This window comes from Filicampus tigris, chromosome 8, assembly GCF_054856515.1.
Source record: "Filicampus tigris isolate MCC_2025a chromosome 8, RoL_Ftig_1.0, whole genome shotgun sequence".
NCBI lineage: Eukaryota > Metazoa > Chordata > Actinopteri > Syngnathiformes > Syngnathidae > Filicampus > Filicampus tigris.
In genome coordinates this window covers 6,097,254-6,115,252 of record NC_141224.1, presented here as the reverse complement: position 1 = coordinate 6,115,252, position 17,999 = coordinate 6,097,254, and the positions used below count along the sequence as shown (strand labels likewise).

At 43.4% G+C, this 17,999-nt stretch overlaps 1 protein-coding gene across 4 annotated transcripts; it reads left to right on the top strand.

Moving 5' to 3' along the window:
* The first annotated feature begins 2,478 nt into the window (after positions 1 to 2,478).
* On the top strand, positions 2,479 to 17,943 carry arhgef5 (Rho guanine nucleotide exchange factor (GEF) 5). 4 transcript variants are annotated; one of them, XM_086038564.1, is made up of 15 exons: positions 2,480 to 3,029; positions 3,492 to 6,887; positions 8,369 to 8,411; positions 8,509 to 8,558; positions 10,504 to 10,874; positions 11,846 to 12,006; positions 12,987 to 13,139; positions 13,216 to 13,345; positions 13,634 to 13,708; positions 14,183 to 14,272; positions 14,366 to 14,508; positions 15,530 to 15,674; positions 15,765 to 15,854; positions 17,155 to 17,259; positions 17,338 to 17,488. In XM_086038564.1, the coding sequence occupies exons 2-14, from the start codon at positions 3,512 to 3,514 to the stop codon at positions 17,215 to 17,217; spliced, it is 4,890 nt and encodes a 1,629-aa protein (XP_085894690.1). In that variant the 5' UTR covers positions 2,480 to 3,029; positions 3,492 to 3,511; the 3' UTR covers positions 17,218 to 17,259; positions 17,338 to 17,488. The 4 variants fall into 4 exon arrangements, 3 of the variants coding, with proteins under 3 accessions (XP_085894690.1, XP_085894689.1, XP_085894691.1); XM_086038563.1 differs by having other exon boundaries at positions 2,487 to 3,029; positions 15,530 to 15,673; positions 15,784 to 15,854; positions 17,338 to 17,943; XM_086038565.1 differs by having other exon boundaries at positions 2,489 to 3,029; positions 3,492 to 6,203; positions 15,530 to 15,673; positions 15,784 to 15,854; positions 17,338 to 17,943.
* Positions 17,944 to 17,999: the final 56 nt, after the last annotated feature.

Below are 17,999 nucleotides of genomic sequence, written 5' to 3'. Positions count from 1 at the left end.
AATTGCTGGGGAAAAAGGGCAGGGTTGGGGAAACGTTTGAATCACGCAAACGATTTATTTTTAGGATGTTTCTCACAAGTGGTGGCAAAAACGCCTACACCATAGTCTCATTTTAAATAGAAATACAGATGGATACATGTGTACAAAAAAACTGAGAAAGACGAAATGTTAATCTTTAAGTAAAAAAAAAGTACAGACTGAAATGTATTTAATTTCAATTTATTTATTTACTGTCAATTGTATGCAATACCCGATTTGCTTGGCATGATGGAAAAACCTCTGTACACCAATAGTTTCCCTATTTTATGTACTAGTGTACATACTCATAAGAAGAAAAATCTAAATCTCAAGGTTCAACCTCTCTTCATTTATGTCTTTTTACATTGTCGTCATTTACGAAGCTTGACAAGTGTAATAAGCCTATTTTAACACAGAGTATGTTGGATTAGGCCTCTTTAGCGCAAAAGTGGATGGGCGCCTTGAGCTACACCGTTGTGTCGCCATGACCTTTTTTCTTTCCTCTGCATCTTCCTATCTATCTGCACCCTTGCTGCCTGCATCTTCCTGGCATCCATTAAATAGTTCAACTGAGAAAATGCTGTCTTCTAGTAGTTACTGTTAGTATATTATTGCGAGCATTACAGATAAAAGGAGCAGGTGGTTTTGTCAAAATACCCCAAGGATCAAGAATTACATATTTCTTGCCAGGGTGAAATTGGCTAATTTTAGGGGCAGATCTGTCACATGCAGTGTTCCTGCCCTATCCTACCGGGCTAATGGCAAGTCAGGTTTTTTGTTAAAACACAAACACCGGCCAACCCCCGCCGTGCACAGAGCAATCAAGTGCCGCATTTCACAAGCTTACGTTGTAATGTAACGCTAATCTGTGAACCCCAGAAAAACAGCTATTTTAACTATAACCACAACGACACAGACCCCCATACACACTAGCCAGCAGAGATTCTATTGCATTATCATTTATGAAGGCAACATTTCATCACCAAGCCACTGATACAGTATTTGTCGTGTTATGAGAAGCTAATGCTAGTAATATTGTTAGCTAACATTGATCTGTTCCAACACTGCAGCTCTGCTTACCCATTGGCTTTGACAACTTAGTCTAAGTGGTTCTTTCACTGGAGTTTGTATACAATAAAGATGTTGGATAATATTTATGATAACTTCAATATTGTTTAAAAAAAATCTATATTGTTAAAAAAAAAAAGCAACAACAACTATCCAGTACTCTTAACAACACATTACCCTAATATTTGGCCTCCAACATATCGCATTTATAAGATCATGTTGTTCTTCCTGAGGGTTGTTGGGTGTTTGGCTCTAGATTTTTAAAAAAAACAACAACACACAATTCAAACATTTATTTTCATTCATTGCTGCAATGAATCAACATTGATAATTCTTTAAACATTACATGTATCCTCTTCAGACTATTTCCATTAAATGAATGAATGACATTTTCCTCAACGTTTAATCAAGTTTGCAGACTACAGTAAAATCGTCTTGAAATGACAAGATCAGCTGATAAACTGATACCCAGTTGGCCGTTTTGAGATTAACACCCGCATTGTTTTGAATCTATCTTGAAAGTCGTGTCATTCGTCACCATTCATTGTGAATGGGACAAACGTCACAATCATGTGGTGGACCAATCAAAAACAAAGAGGTTAGTTTGCATAACAGTTGTGCCCCAACAAAAAAGTTACCATGTAAGCCTCTTCGCTCCAACAGCAACTGAATGGATTTCCTTTGGGGAAGAAGACTTCTAAAAATGTCCGTTTCTAAATGCAGCGCACAGGGCCACAGTTGTACAATTTACGATCCTCAAGACTTAAACAAATATAGTCTTATATCGTTGCTCGTATCGCCTTCCAACAAAAATATGTCATCTCTGGTTGCGCATCAGCTTCAATCCATCACAGTCATGATTATTGCCAAGAATGTGTGCAACATTAACAAGGAATTTTCCTGCGCAGAAAGCAAAATAATGAAATCAGAAACAGATAAGTTTAAAAATATGACAATCATGATAATAACAAATGAAAAGCCCATTTGCACTAAAATGCATTTAAAACTATTTGTGTGCTCGGTATTTGTATCCATATAAATGAAACCAAAATACGTGCACAAATAAATCCGGTGGAATTACAAGTAACAAATCAGAAAAACAAGTCATTTTTAATCACAAGGAATTGCAGTAAAGATAATGAGGTTAACACATCTCGCGGCGCAACCCCCCCCCATCCCTCTCCAGTGATTGCTTAATCTATTTTTCAATCATTTCAAAATATGGGTTTTTCCTTCTCATTCTCCTCCCTAACACCACTCTAGGGAATGCAAGAGTTATTTTTCAAGGCCTCAGTGAGACTTTACTCCCTTTCTCCCCTCCCCCGCTCCATTATCACTTTACCTGGCTAAAGTGTGTGTGCGTTGTGCAGCCACACCCGGCTACCCCGAATCCACCAATCAGCTGCTAGAGTCAGAAACACCAAGGAGGTGTACTTCCTGTGTTTGGTAAAAGAAGAATGGGGCAGGACAGCACAGCCAGCGACTTGAGTACTTTTGTTCCTGGGAGTTTCATGCTGCGGCTAAGGGGAGGGGAGGGAAGCAAAAGAAGTGGACACGACCCTGCAAAATTTTTGGTTTGATTTATGAGAAAGCAGTTCAGTGACAGCGGCTTATAGAGGACAACAAGGCACAAGGGGGTTGAAGGAGGAGGGGAGAAGATAAGTGTCAATCTGTTGAGACTTGTTTGGGAATTTGAAGAAGGAAGGAGGTGGGGAGAGCCAGACAAGGCAGCGAGAAAGTGGAGGAGAGTTCAGGCGTAAACATTAGGCTTTTTCACCAGTATTAGATAAGTGCCTCCATTTGGAAATATGTTTGAGGTCTAATAAGTCACCTAGGACAATGTGAAAGTAGAGTATGCATACTTGTGTGTTGTGCAATCCCTATGCTTGAGAGCTGAGCAGGACCAGCGGGGAGACCAGCTCTCCCCACGACTTCACATTCAGGTGAGTGGCTTTTCTCTTCTTGTGATTTTCACATAAAGTCCACTTTGAGTGTTTTTCTGGCCCGGTGCAACGCGGATCTTATCCCGTCTTGACTTGCATGTTAAATGCCGTGCCTATGTGTAACAGGCCCTTGCTTACACTAAGGCCTCCCTTGGTATGCTGCGCTTTGCAGGTTTGTGCTGCATTCTTAGCAAACTGTAGGAGGGTGTCACCTTTTCTTCTCTCTCGGGCCTGCGTCTTCATTTTCGCTTCGTATACTGGAGGCAGACTGCATGAAGCTACCATCCATCATTCAGCTCTGTAACAGCGGGGCATAAAAACTGGCTGAAACTGGCGCAGTGCTTTCAAGTTGTTGCAGCAAATCGTCTTGAGAAGTCTTTGTTTGTACTTCATTATATAAGCTGTTACTTCAACTTGAAGCAAAAATGATTTTGTGACTAAACTGTGCGAAATGTCTTTAAGGTTCTCCAAATTATGGTACCATGGGGACCAAAAGGCCAAACTGCACCCTATTTGACAATTTATCAAATATAAAGACGTGTGACCGCAAGCTTCAGTCCGGCGGAAGAGTCTCCAGGGATCTCAGTCCAAGGCCAGCCATGACTGCCCAGTCAGAGTGGGACAGCAGCCGAGAGGAAGAGGGACGGCTGGATCGGGAGGTGGAGAAAATGAAAGACAAGTCCAGGTACAGAGATACAGATCCCCGTGAGAGATACTATGAGCGAGACCGAGGCCCAAAGACCAGGCAGCGGGAGGCCGGCCAAGAAAAGAGACAAGATGATGACAGGAAAAATGGCAGGCCGCTGTCAAATGTGGAGCGGGACTTTGAGAGGGAGATGGAATGGGACATGAAGAAAGGTGACACATTTCCCAGGATGAGAAGAAGTCGCGAACGGGCTGAAGGACGCGAGCAGAGGCACCAAAGAGACAAGCCGAGAAGGGCTGAGACGGTCGGCTGGGAGCGCGAAAGAGAGCAAGGGGAGCGGGAAAGAGGCGAATGGAGAAACTATGAAAAATCCAGGCAAAGGTATCACCAGCCCAACCTTCTGCGAGAAAAAAGGAGAGACCTGGAGTCAGGGGGGTCGAGGGACACGAGAGAGAGGGATGCAGCGCGAAGAAGGGAAAACATGGGAGGGAGGGAGGCCAGGAAGCCCTCACCGCACGGTCGAAGGGACTGGAGGACGCATCCAGACAGTCTGGAGCAGGAGAGGACCTACAGGAGAGCCGCAGGGAGGGGTACAAGGAGCGAGGGGGACAGCGGCGAGCGGGAAACACGGCGGGAAAAAGCGAGGGGCAGCAGAGAGCGGGAGGAGTTGACATATCAGCACAGCAGAAGTGAGGGAGACGGCAAGGGTGGCTCGGCAAGGGAGCCGGACAAATACCGGCACAGAAACAGAGACGTAGACCGTGTCGGGAGGGGGGAGGAGAGGGACCGGGGGCGACATAGGGAGGTCGACGGGAGAGTAGCATGGGAGGAGGGAAGAGGGTCCGGTGACAGGAGAGAGAAGGGGCACTACCGGGTGCACGGGCCGAGGAAGGAAAGGCAAAGGCAGGAAAGAGAGGCTGACCCTAGGTGGGATGACACAACCCTCAAGGAGGCGGCCTCCGGTGCCCCGCCGACATCTCAGAGTAGCGGCGAGTGGAGCAGCGATATGGACAATGACACACGACGCAGGCGAGGCAGACGCGGCTACGACCAGGGAGAGTTGGGGAGGGAAAGCGAACGGCACGACAGGGGGACTGCGCGGGGACCAAAGAGAGTGGAGCAAAGGAGAAGTGAGATAGACAGAAATGAGATGGCAGCCAGTGTGCCGGGGCAGAGACGGATGTGGCTAGAACCACAGAGGGGCAGGAATAGCAAAGAGCCATCTCTGGAGGATGACTCTGACGACAGAGAGAGGCCCGTCAAGTGGGAGGACGGGAGGGGAGAAGAGGAGAGGGGCGCGCAAAGAGGACGCGTTGAAAGTTGGAGACGGGAGGGGGCAAGCGTAGACGAAGAAGAAGGGGAGGTCGGGCGGGAGTTAGATCATCTGTCTGGCGGCGATGGAGGTATGGGGGTAAACTGGCAGAGGGATGCAGAGGGAGAGAGCAATAGCGAGGAGAGCGAAAGGGGAAGTCAGAGAGGGTGGAGGCCGGACAGAGACCGAATGCACTCGGGAGAGGACGGCTTTGTGACGGTTTCAAGCGGCGGTGACGAGGAGGACGAGCGAGAGGAGTTTCTGGATTGTCAGGACTTTTGGGAGGGCGGGGATGCGAGCAACCCTCCCTCAACTCCAGGACATGAGCCGCAGATGAGGGAGGAATATGTTAATGAGGAGGAAGTAGCTGGGAGGGAAAAAAAGCCCAAGTACGTCTTTTGCGTGATCGGGCAGACGTTAACACAACTGAAGTCTGGCAGGATGTCTCCGTCACTCGCTGAGCAGGAGGAGGAAGACGCAAGACACAACCTCCTTTCAGAAAGTCTTTATCACCGCGGCGATGATGTCAGCCGGCAGCCTCCGGATGACCTTCGTCTATCACTGAGCGGGAATGATGAGCATGTGACGAACAGCCAGCAGGAGGCTGACAGCGACAGCAGCAGGTGTACGGAGGACAGCCGAGAAACATTTTCTCCGCAAGACGATCCCGCAATGAGAGCGAGGAAAGCCGAGCACCCGTACGCCGAAATCGGGCCCTTAAGAAGGGACTCGCAGACTGAAAAACTCCTCATAAAGTGGAGGGAAAAGAGTAAAGAAATCGAAGCGAGGAAAGCACTCTCTCCTCTCCCGAAGAATCCTTATGCCGATGTCCAATCTCAGGTGACTTTTGAGCAAATTCTGCCTGCCTTAGAAGGCCTGAACGTTGACGCGATGAGCCCAGAAGAGAAAGAGGCCATCCGGATCCGAATGAGCGGTGCATGGAGCATGTCTGAGGAGCCTAAGCGCCATTCGCAAGCCCCTCATCTTAAGTGGGCCAAAAATGTGGTCCGGGAGATCCTGGGACACTCGGGCGAGGACGCCATAGAGGACCCCGGCTCAGGAGAACAAGGAGTCACTCAGACCGATGCGAACCAAGTGGACAAAGTTGCGCCGGGGGCAGAGATGCAACTCTGTAGCTTGAGAGAGGATGAGCTGCATTCGGACCACGAGCCGGAGCTGGTGGAGGAAGAACCTTTGGAGGTGGAGGGGCTGAGAGGTATGGGGCAGGTCCAGCAAGACATGCATGCTGACCAGCTCTCAGCCATGCATGCTGACACATCCGCATACACTCATGCTGACACATTCTTAGACACAGAAGGGAAGGAGGATCAAAACCCGGCAGTGGATAAAGAGTCTGAGCCGCAGCCTGATCTCCAGTCAGAGAAGGTAGCTGTAGACGTGAAAATGGCCGAGGAGGCAGACGATGAGGTAAAGAAATCCGAGACCGAGAAAGAGGTGAACAGACAGAAGGAAATGGAGATGTATTTGAGTGTGAGCAACACGCTGTATAAGCCTAGCAGCTGCCCCATTCTCAATTATCAGTCTAAGTCAGATCTCCTCATGCCCTCCACAGAGGGTGATGAGCAGGAGGATGAAGAGCTGTATGAGGCAGAAGGAGAAAGGGAGGATGAGGCGATGGGTTCTTCAGACGGTCTAGGCTCATCAAGTGTAGAATCAGAAACCGATGAGTGTAGCGCAGATGGTGCTGACCCGCAAGCGAGGAAATTGGGAGGCGCCACTCTGACGAGCACCTGCAGTTTCCGGGATTTGGGTCCCGAGGCCCGTTTGAGGAGACGGGGCATCCGTAAAACCACGGAAAGAAGAAACGCGGTGCTTGTAGAGGTGGACGAGGAGGAAGGTGTTGCGAGGGATCGCAGAACTCGAATATTCACTACAACAGGTAACCAAACAGGAGGCAGTCCCTGATTCTGATGTTTTGATTCTCAGCAATCAGCACTGCCCCTGTTTTCTTAAATGATGCAATATTGAAGGTGTCCCAAAAATTTGGCATAACTTTGTAGTCCAACATAGCCAATTCTTGCATAAATTATCAAAAATTTTAATGAAATGTGTAATGATTAAGTTTACAGGAGACGTGTTATGATTTTTTTTTTCTATTTAAAGCAGTTCCAATGTGCCTTAACATGTTTTTGTCAAGAAACCCCAAGGATCCAAATCTGTAGTTTGGTTTTCTGCTGAAATTAGCCAGTTTTGACAGGGGTGGCTCTGCCTGTAAGAAGTTGGCGGATATCTGGTTTCTCTGAATCTGTTGCCATTGGCCTTAAAGAGGAAAGTCAACCCAAACATATATTTTTTTCAAGAATATGTTCTATGCAAGTCCACTAGTTGAAACAAGGCATTCTGATAAAAATTGCGTTTGTGGAATAAGAGTTAATCCACTCGTTTTTAGACACCGCTAAACAATGACATCACAACTACTCAGGGCTCAGGTAACTGAGTAGTCGACGGAAGTGACAAAATGGTCGCCCCCTGAGATGGCTTAAAACTGGTGGATTTTGCTGCTTAACTCATATTCCACAAACGCATTATTAATCAGAATGCCTTGTTTTAACTAGTGGGCTTCCACAGAACATGTTCTTGAAAAAAATATTTTTGGCTTGATTTCGTCTTTAATAACCCTTGGTTCACATTCTTCCGCGTCCATTTTTTTAACACCTTATCAGATCTCAAGATCTCAATCAATCAATATCTCGAAACTCGACCATTTCAGGTTGAAAAAAGAGAAAAAAAGTAAAAGCCCAGTTTGTCAATTAAGGAGTAGAAAGTATGGACATCTGTTTGTCAAAAAATGTATGTTCAAGTAAAGTACAGCTACCCGAGACAACTACTTGAATCTACACTTCCCACCACTGAATTTTGTTAATTTCCAATTTGAATCCCATTTAATTTTGCGAACTCAGAGTCATCTTTTAAATGTCTTTTTTTTTGGGGCACCTTGTATATTACTTGATTGTGATCTCATTTGATTCGATCAACGCAATAAGGCCTGAAATTTCCAGAATCTTGCATCATATTGTTGCCCGATCACCTCCAACGAAACCAACAGCTGATGGTCCAATCTCACAATTTGACTTCATCAGAACACTCCTCTTTACTGTCACTCTTACTCGAATGTGCGACGCATGCATCACAGGTGGTTGGGTGGTGGGCAGAGACAAGTGGAGGTGGAGGCAGTGAAGGAAACCAAGAGCTGAGAAGTAGTACAAGTCGAGCAGCTTGGATCAGTCACTGTCACCAATGCCCATCTTACTAACTCAACTACTCAACCATTGATTTTTTTACCACTTTACCATTTGCACTCTGCTTTGATTGGAATGTTGTTGTATACTGTTTTGACAACTGGACACTTTCTTCTTCCAGACGAGGATGATCGCAGTAAAAGCTGGGGAGAGGTGGAGCTGAGGTCAGTCGGAAACACATGAAGTATACTTGATGTTGAACAAGAGTAATTTCAAATCGTCCATGGTATTTATCTTGTTGCTGGTGTCGTGTTTCTTCAGGAACATTTTGGACACAATTGGAAGACGGAAAAGGAATTCAAAGTTTTTCAGTGAGTATCTCAGATTTCCGTTATGACACATGCTACAACTAATCCAATGTGGGTTGAGATATGCTCAGGAGTTCAATATATTTCAAGAAAACCACTTACATCACACCTTTGTGTTATTGGTGATACAGCAAATAGTCATTAGTATCTGCGTGACTTCTTATGTCATTAGATTACAACTTGTAGCATTTTTTTTTCTGACCCCGCACCCATTTTCATAATGTTAAATGTAGGCTTTCTTAGTTTTAATATCTTTGGTCAAAATAGCCCATGGGCCATTCCTTGGATATCTCTGCAGTATATAATGATCGAAGTGAAACGGTATTGGCCTACGTGCAAGGGTGAATAAATAGAACTCCACAGTGAGAAAACATCCCACGCTTGTTTTCGGTATAGTTTCCTAATAAATCGTAATTCTTAATGGGGCGTATTAGTTTGAGGGCGGCGGGGCAACGTGTCTTCAGATGTGTATCTGCGGCCTTACGCGCAGACGGGAAAAGCGTGACGCATTGGCTCATTTCCCTTTAGCGTGTGTGATTCATTTGGGCAGAAACACTGGCTCAAACCCCCACCCCCAGCCCTCTCTCTTACCGCACGCACAGTTTAGACCAAAGTGACACAAATGGAAAGCAAAATGTTTTTTGACGAGGTAAACAGGCCTGGGTGCTCTTGACTCAAATGGATGTTGTCAAAAGTGGAGTGTGTGCATGTGTGTGCTGACACATTGTATATGTGTGTGTCTGCGAGCTACAGGCAGGTTTGCGCAAGCACTCATATCTACAAACTTGCGGGAAAAACAGCTGCAGCTGTGACTTTACATTCCAGCAAGTATGTGTAAGATAGATAGATAGATAGATAGATAGATAGATAGATAGATAGATAGATAGACTGATTGGTTGATTGTAGGTAGCTAGTTTGATAGATAGGTAAGCTAGGTAGCTAGCGAACTTAATAGATAGATAGGTAGATGGGTAATAAGCTGGGTTGCTAGGTATGTAGGTAGCTAGCTAACTAGATAGCTGGGTTGCTAGGTATGTTGGTAGCTAGCTAACTAGATAGATGCGTGGATAGGTAACAAGCTTGGATGGGTAAGATAGGTAGCTAGCGAACTTCATAGATAGATAAATAGATAGGTTGACAGACAGACAGATAGATAGATAGGTAGATGGGTAATAAGATAGGTTGCTGGGTATGTACGTAGCTAGCTAACTCGATATTGTCAGCCAAAATGCCTATTTAACAGAGGTGTCAAATCCAGGTCCAGAAAGTAAACCTTGCCACAGTTTGTCTTTAGCCATAGGTTCTTGCATTCAAGAGCTTGTTTACCTGCTGAGTAGAAGCACCTGTGAATAAAAACAAACTGTGGCTGGGATTACTTTCTGGATCTGGATTTGACAGCTGTCACATAGGAGGATTTGCATTTTGGCCATCGATATATAGATAGGTACTTTACTCATCCTGTGAGGGCAATTAAATTGTTTACAGCAGCGAAAATCCAAACATAAACCGTTGTATAAATAATGTAGCGTGAACAACAAAGTATCAACAAAAAATATATTACCCTATTGAGGAGGGAATTAAATTACCCCCCCCCCCAAAAAAAAATAGAAATGAAATTTAAATCTAAACACTTAAAAAACAGATATATGTACTAAATAGTCTAATTATGCTATAGTAGCCTAACATTTGTACAATTAGTGCAAAGTGGGAAGTATATTATTGAAGTGATACATAAAAATGACAATGATGAATTACTGTACAGAACTTAAGTCCAGTGTTTGATATACTTAATGTGAATGCATAATAGTTCAATTTCACATTGAACCTTGAGAGAAATTAAAGATATAGTAAATGGAAATGTGCCACCACAGTTGAATAGTTTTTTTTCTAACTTCCTGTACCTCTTTTTTTTTTCTTACATCCTCTTCTTGCCCTCATTTTCTAACAGATCGCACCCAACTCTACCAACAGTACAGCGAAGCAGCCCAGAACTTTGAGATCCTGCGACAGTCTCGCTCAGATGTCCTCTCGGTCGGCGAAGACAGTTCGGCCTCTCCCGCTCCGTCTCCACCTCCGGCCCGCCGACCTCTCCCGCCGCTGCCCCCGGTCCCGCACCCCCACTCCCTGTCCCACACAGGCTCCATCACCAGCGTGAGAAGCTTGCCTCTGCCCGAGCCCCCGAGGAGTGAGGGCAGGCCCACGTCCCCGCGCCTCTCCATATCGCTCACACAGTCGGCCACGCTGTGGCGAGAGCTGCCGGGAGTCAGGAGTAGCAACGAGCTGGAGGACCTCACGGAGGACAAGAGGCGCCTGCAGGAGGTAAAGCGATACATAAACGCATACAGAAATATAGCTTTTAACCAGTGGTGGATGGAAAGAGCCAGCAAAGCCTTCTATGATGGCATAACTCTGACCTACATTTGTAACCTAAATAAATTAGTTCCTTGAAATTGTGTTAATTTATGCCTAACGGTCTATTCATAGAGTTTGTATTGGCTGAACTGCTCCAGTATAAATATGACTGTTCTTTTTTTTTTTTTTTTTTTTTGGCCAATCAGAAGATTTCAGATGCCAGTGCATTCTAATCTGCCCAGGGCCTTCAGAATCACAAGTACTGGCCAATGGAACGTAAACTATATTAACAGCGGGACTAAAAACCTGGTGTGCTAGAGAAAAAAACGAGGGCAGATTCAGAATCGGCACCAAAAATTCATCTGGAAAAGTTCACTTTGCATCTCTGATTTTAAGGTTTTGTAAAAATTTGATGACCAGTGTTGTAAACAGGAGCATAAACCTAAATTAAGGATCACAGGTCACAAGGCCTCTGAACTCTGACAACTCTCCACAGAGCGTGAATAGAATTTTCCTTCAGGGCATTGGTAAAGCAACTGTAAATGAAAAGAAAAAGGTGTGCTACTCGATTCTCACAAGCAGGGCGTTTTGGGGCGTCATTTTACATCTGCAACCAATGTTTCACTTTAAACGGGGCGTAACCAAAATGAATCAGTCGCCCTCTGTTATTACCTCACAATTCAGGCTGTGAAAAAAAAATTATAGAAATACTGGACTTTCCCCATCCTTCTTCGAGCAGAAGACGCAATTGCGTAAGCATTTATTTGAAAAGTAAAGTCTGTCTTTAGAAGTTAAATTTTCAGCAGAATTGCCGGGCTCACTTCCACTTTTTTTTCCAGGCAAACTAAAACAGACGTCACCGATAGCAGAGTAGGCATCAGTCACAGTCGCCGTGATTCCTGTCACGAAGTTCCATGTTCCTTTTCTTATGTTTATAGGTGCGATTTGAAGTGGTGACCTCTGAGGCGTCCTACTGCCGCAGTCTGGACATTGTCGTCGAGCATTTCGTCAAGTCCAAAACGCTGGGGGCGTTACTGACCACCCAGGATCGGAACTGGCTCTTTTCCCGGCTGGCCGATGTCCGCGCCATCAGTCACAGGTAAGACGGGATGCAGTTTTAGCAGCTTTAGCAGGGGTGGGCAAAGTATGGCCCGCGGCCCACGTACGGCCTGCTCCGTTCTTTAATCTGCGCCACTGAGCATTTAAATTTACTGCACTATTTGTTGCATTCATTTAGCTGTTTTCTGCCTGAAATTTGAAAAAATAAAATAAAAAAGTTTTTATCCATTTATTCTATTAATTAATTGGTTAATTAATTTATTGAAATCAAACAACTATGAGTAAAATTGCAAATCTTACGTATACAGAAAAAAAATCAATAAATTGTTAGTAAACATTTGGTTCAGCAATTTATTGTAAATAGTAACATTAAAAGTTACTTTAATTTCTATTAAAAATAATTTATGAAACTAAAGGTTACAATATTACCCAATACAACAATATTATTAAAATAAAAAAAATTACATAATACATAGTTAATCTAAATGAACATTTTTGTATTTTAATAATTAACTGGTTAAAAATAAAAATGTTAATAAAATAAATTACCGGTACATATCCTTTTTTTGAAGAAAAAGAAATTATAATTATTAACTAATTGGTTGATTTTCCATAAAAACAATACAAAAATATTGTTTTGATAAATTTAAAAAAACTGTATTCGTTCATTTCTATTAATATTTAGAAATGAATATTTATCAATTAGTAACGTTATTAAAGAACTTGTTCATTTGTTTAATGTAAATAATATAACAATAACACTACCAGTGAATACTAGTAAAATAAAAAAATACATCTACATTTGACATGATCGTATTATTGTTAATAATTTGTTAAAAATTGAATTAATTGTAAATACAAAATACAAATTTGAATGATTATTTACAATTTAAGCTCGACCTGTTCCATCCATCCCGTTTTGAGAACAGAGTGTGGCCCTTGAGCACAAAGGTTTGTGTGCAAGGAGACAAAAACCAAAAACATTTCAAATAACATCACCTTTGATGTTTGATTTCTTAGTTTCTTGTCAAAGCTGGAGGAGCGGCTGGAGTCGGACATCATGCACTTCACAGTGTGTGACATCATCGCTCGCCACTGCCAGCGCTTCAAGATGGTTTACGTACCCTACCTCACCAACCAGTCCTATCAGGACGCCACTTACCAGAGACTCATGTAAGAAATGATTCATTTACTCATTCGACTGCTCCATGTTATTCGCGTCACTCTTCAACTTGTGTTTTTCTTTTAGGAATGAGAATCCGGGCTTCAAGCGCATAGTGGAGAAGTTGGAGAGGAGTCCCGTTTGTCAGAGACTCCCCCTTCGTTCCTTCCTTGTCCTTCCATTCCAAAGAATTACACGAATTAAACTGCTGGTCCAGGTGGGGTTCTGGTGATTCTGATTCCTAATTATGCAGTAGAAGTGAACACTGGCAGAGCTTCAGGAGTGCTGGCTCCCCTGAAATATGCTTGGGCCCCCCGCGGGTGCCAGGCCAGATAATTGAATTTTGGAACCGGAATTTTCCGATTTCTATTTTTATTTTTTTTTCCGGGAATTTTTTTCCACATTCCGCCCATCCCCTGCACCGAACATATAAGAATTATTTAATCCTGAACCGCACAAAATTCTGTGCATTACTCTAACAAACACTCTATTGTTTCCTTTCCAGAATATCGTGAAGAGAACAACTGCGGGCACTCCAGAAGCGACACAGGCCATTAAAGCCTTGAGACTTTTGGAGAAGGTAAATTTCCTGTCTGCCAATGTTTCTACCACCATTTTTCACCCGAATCCTTTATGTAAGGCGTATCAAGTACGCCAGTGGCAGGCCAGGTGTGCTGAGGAGGATGAGGCCACCAGATCAGTCTGTCTGGGCTGTTACATTTGGCCAAACCTGATACACCTTCATGTGCAAATCTTGTTTTTTTTCTATGTCGCTATGTTTGCTGATTTTTTTTTCTTTTCTTTTTTTCCAAACCCATACTGTGCCCCCCCTTTAGAGTAGCATAGTTTAGGGCTTGTTTTTCCTCCTCCCCCTTCCTTATATTTTCATGGCGCTGTCTGGCAACCCCGTCAGGCTTCCCTTTCTGTCTCCCTCTGTTGGTCATTGTTTTCTTTGATGTCTCTTGGACAGCTTGTAACAAATGAAAACAAATGTGATTGCGTTTGCTCCACAATCTGTGAAGGTTCAGCTGACTGTTACTCTTGTGCCCTCTAGCTGATCCAAGAGAGCAACGACAGCATCTCCCAAATGAAAAGCATCGAGTCGTTAGTGTCTCTCAGTGCCAAGGTGGACTTTGAGTGCAGGGTATGTCAAACGTGAAGGACGACCTTTGGAATTTTTGGGGGCGGAAATTCCCAGTGGGGATCAATGCTGATAATATGAACTTTCTTGTTGCAGACTCTTCCTCTCATCAGTCAATCCCGGAGGTTGGTGCGGGAGGGACCTGTCACCGAACTGATGGATTTCTCCCTTAAAGACACGGAGAGGAATATTTACATGCATTTATTCAATGACTACCTGCTGCTTTCACAACAAAAAGAGTGAGTCAACAGTTTTCACATTTATAGGATGACTGATTCATGCATCCATGACTTTAAGTAATCATTTACAACGTGCTGTTCTACACGCATGACTCATCTGATTTATCTTGTCAGTCTTATTAGAAGAGATTTTCTTTCTGTCATCTGATTTGTTGTACGGTTGCTGAAGAGCATGAAAAATGTGACGCTGAAAAAAGGGTATTATTATCATTTTTATTCAGCCCACTTTTTTTGACATGCTCCTTCCATATTTCACTGATTGAAACCCTTCAAACTTGAAATGACTCACAAAATTCAGGACGTCCAGGAAACCATTTTTACTCATCCTAAAAATTGGTTTTCCCAGAATCCTCCCCCCCCTCAAAAAAATGAAAAGAGATTTTTGACAATAACAACAACAACAAAAAATCTCCAAAGGTTCAAACGGTTCTTCTCATTCAGAACATCTTTTAAATTCTCTTTTCATGATAAAATCCCCAATTTAAGAGAGAGTTTTCATACTTTTTCTTTCCTCCTTCCACATTTATCGACCGATTCAAACTATCCCAAAAGAGAGATCCTACATTCTTACCTACTTCCTTCTTCCACATTTGTTGACAGAGTCAAACCATTCCAGCGTTCAGGTCAATCAGGACATCTGGGGAACTATTTATCACATTCGCAAATTTTCACAATACAATTCCCAAATTTAGAAATATTTTCCATATTTACCTGCTTATTCCACATTTCTTCACGCATCAAAATTAAGAGCTACTTCAAAATGTTGAGCTCATTCAGGACTTTTTGGGAACTACTTCATATATCACATTCTCATATGTTCACAATAAAATTCCCAAACAAAGATGTTGTAAGCATTTACCTCCTACTCCCACATTTCTTGACTGATTCAAACCATTCCCACTCCAGGTCTGACATTCCGCATTTCAACAATTCAACGCATTCCACAACATTTCAGTTCAGCTTTCCCATGCGTATTTCTACAGAAATTGTACTTTGCAGTAACGTAACGCGCTTCTTGCAGAGGGGGCAGATTTACGGTGATCGACCACGCTCCGGTGGCCGAGCTGCGAGTGGAGAACTGCCGCGTCAAACTTCATTCCCTGCAGAAGAACCTGTTCAGGCTGCACATGTCGCACAAGTCGCTGCTGCTAAGGACCGACACACAGTAAGAGGCGGCGGCGTGCATGCTGTGACATTAAATCACAAAAGGCTGAGGCAGTTTGCACTCATTTTTTTGTTTTTGTTTTTTTTTCCGGGGCCTTTTGTTTCCTTCAGGAGTGATAAGCTACGCTGGATATCCGCCCTTTCACTCCCTCACCCTGAAGCGGATTTTTCTTCCGCACAAGGTGAATGCTTCTTGGCTAATGACTCATTAACTCTGTGAGAGTGTTTGACTGTCACTTTTAAGAGATTCGATCTCAGACGTCATTTTGCTCCGCATTATGTCATCCACGAGGCGGCCTGGTGAGCTAGTGATTAGCATGTCTGCCTCACAGTTCAAAGGTTCAGGATTCCAATCTGAGCTGGCATGTTCTTCCCATGATTGTCATATAAAATTGTGGCTGGTGAATGTATTTAGGTGCATTTGACTTATATTTAATTTCATTTCATGACTTGCATCTGGAAGTGATGTAATAGCCTCATTCCATTTAGTAGTGCCAATGACGTTTTACTCGTTAGCTTCCTGACACGCGTAATACATGAAAGTGCACGCATGCTTTTCCTGCCACTTATCTCATGTGCTTGTCACACGCTTCTCTGCGTGTAAACACTTGGCATGCAACCGTACTCACATCAATGACGAAATGTTTGTCAATTATACAGCGGTAACTTGACTTAAAATGTGAATTTGTTCCACGACCGAGCTCGTTACTCCATTTACTTGTATATGAAATCTATTTTCATCCCTTAGAAGGGAAGTCAACTCAAACATATATTTTTTTCCAGAATATGTTCTATGCAGGCCAATTAGTTGAATTACGATTAATATTGCATTTGTGGAATATGAGTTAAGCAGCAAATTCCACCAGTTTTTAACCATCTCATGGGGCGGCCATTTTGTGACTTCTGTCCACTGAAAATGACATCACAATTGCTTAGGGCTCAGGTAACGACCAATCACGGCTGACCTGTTTTCCGAAGCTGAGCCATGATTGGTCGTTCCCTGAGCCCTGGGTAGTTGTGATGTCATTTTCAGTCGACAGAAGTGACAAAATGGCCGCCCTGTGAGATGGCTAAAGAGCGGTGGATTTTGCTGCTTAACTCATATTCCACAAACACAATATTAATCAGAATGCCTTGTTTCAACTAGTGAGCCCGCATAGAACATATTCAGGAAAAAAATGTCTGGGTTGACTTCCCCTTTGAATGAATTGGAATGGCATTAATCCATTCAACCCCCCGCTAAGAAAAATAGCCCTGAAATGTATAAAAACATAATAAAACGTACTGAAAGAATATGTACAGAAATGAAAGGGAATTATTGTACATACAATAGTATGTAGGGCGTGCTGGATATGTGCCTTGAAGGGGCGTGGCCTAGTGAGTGATGCCAGCATCCGAGCAACTGCTTGTAACTTGAAAGGGAAGTCATGGGTGTAAGAGTCATGCCTTTTATATTTAACCCCTTTTTCCGTCACTTTTTAGATTTCCCACAGATGCAGTGTATCAGAGCTTTTGTGGCCCAGCAGCCGGATGAATTGTCGTTAGAAAAAGCTGATATCATACTGGTGCACCAACAGAGCAGCGACCGTAAGAACATTTTAAAACTTGTAAACAAATTTGGATTGGTGGAGATGTTTCCTCATTGCTCTCAATGGGTTTCCCCAGATTGGGTCGAGGGCACCAGGCTGTCCGATCGGCATCGTGGATGGGTACCAGATTCGCATTTAGAATTGATCGCCAACACCAGGGTCCGACAGCGCAATTTGTCGGATGCCCTCAAACTCACGACGGCCACAGCTGCGGTATGAGCGGGACGAAAAGCCAGAGACTCTTGTGCATCTGCTTGCTTTACATTTCCTTTTGGGACGGATTGGAGAGTCATCATCTGCGTCTCCGAATGTGGATTCCTGCCTTTTAATTAAAAGACAGTCTGCCTCTTTGGAGCAATGCAAGACCACAGTAGATGAGGCCTAGACCTGTGGACTCTATGAAAAATATTATCCTCATCACAAACAGTGTGTGGTTATAATATGTGTTTTAAAAAGCAAAAATATTTTTCCAACAGATGTTTTAAGGAAAATAATACATTTGTATATCTACTAGAGTGGAAAAGATGAGCTAATGACACATGTCTTAATGCAGCGCAAGCCCCTGCATGCAGGAGACCTTGACAGGGCTCAATGTAAAAATGTGCAACTTCTTAAATGTACAGAACATTTTAGGTACAAAGTGAATATGTTTCAATAAATTCAGATTTCAATCACGTGGAAACATTGTGCAAAGAGACTTACTGGAAAGCGTAGTTTAAACCATTTTTTTTTTTTTTT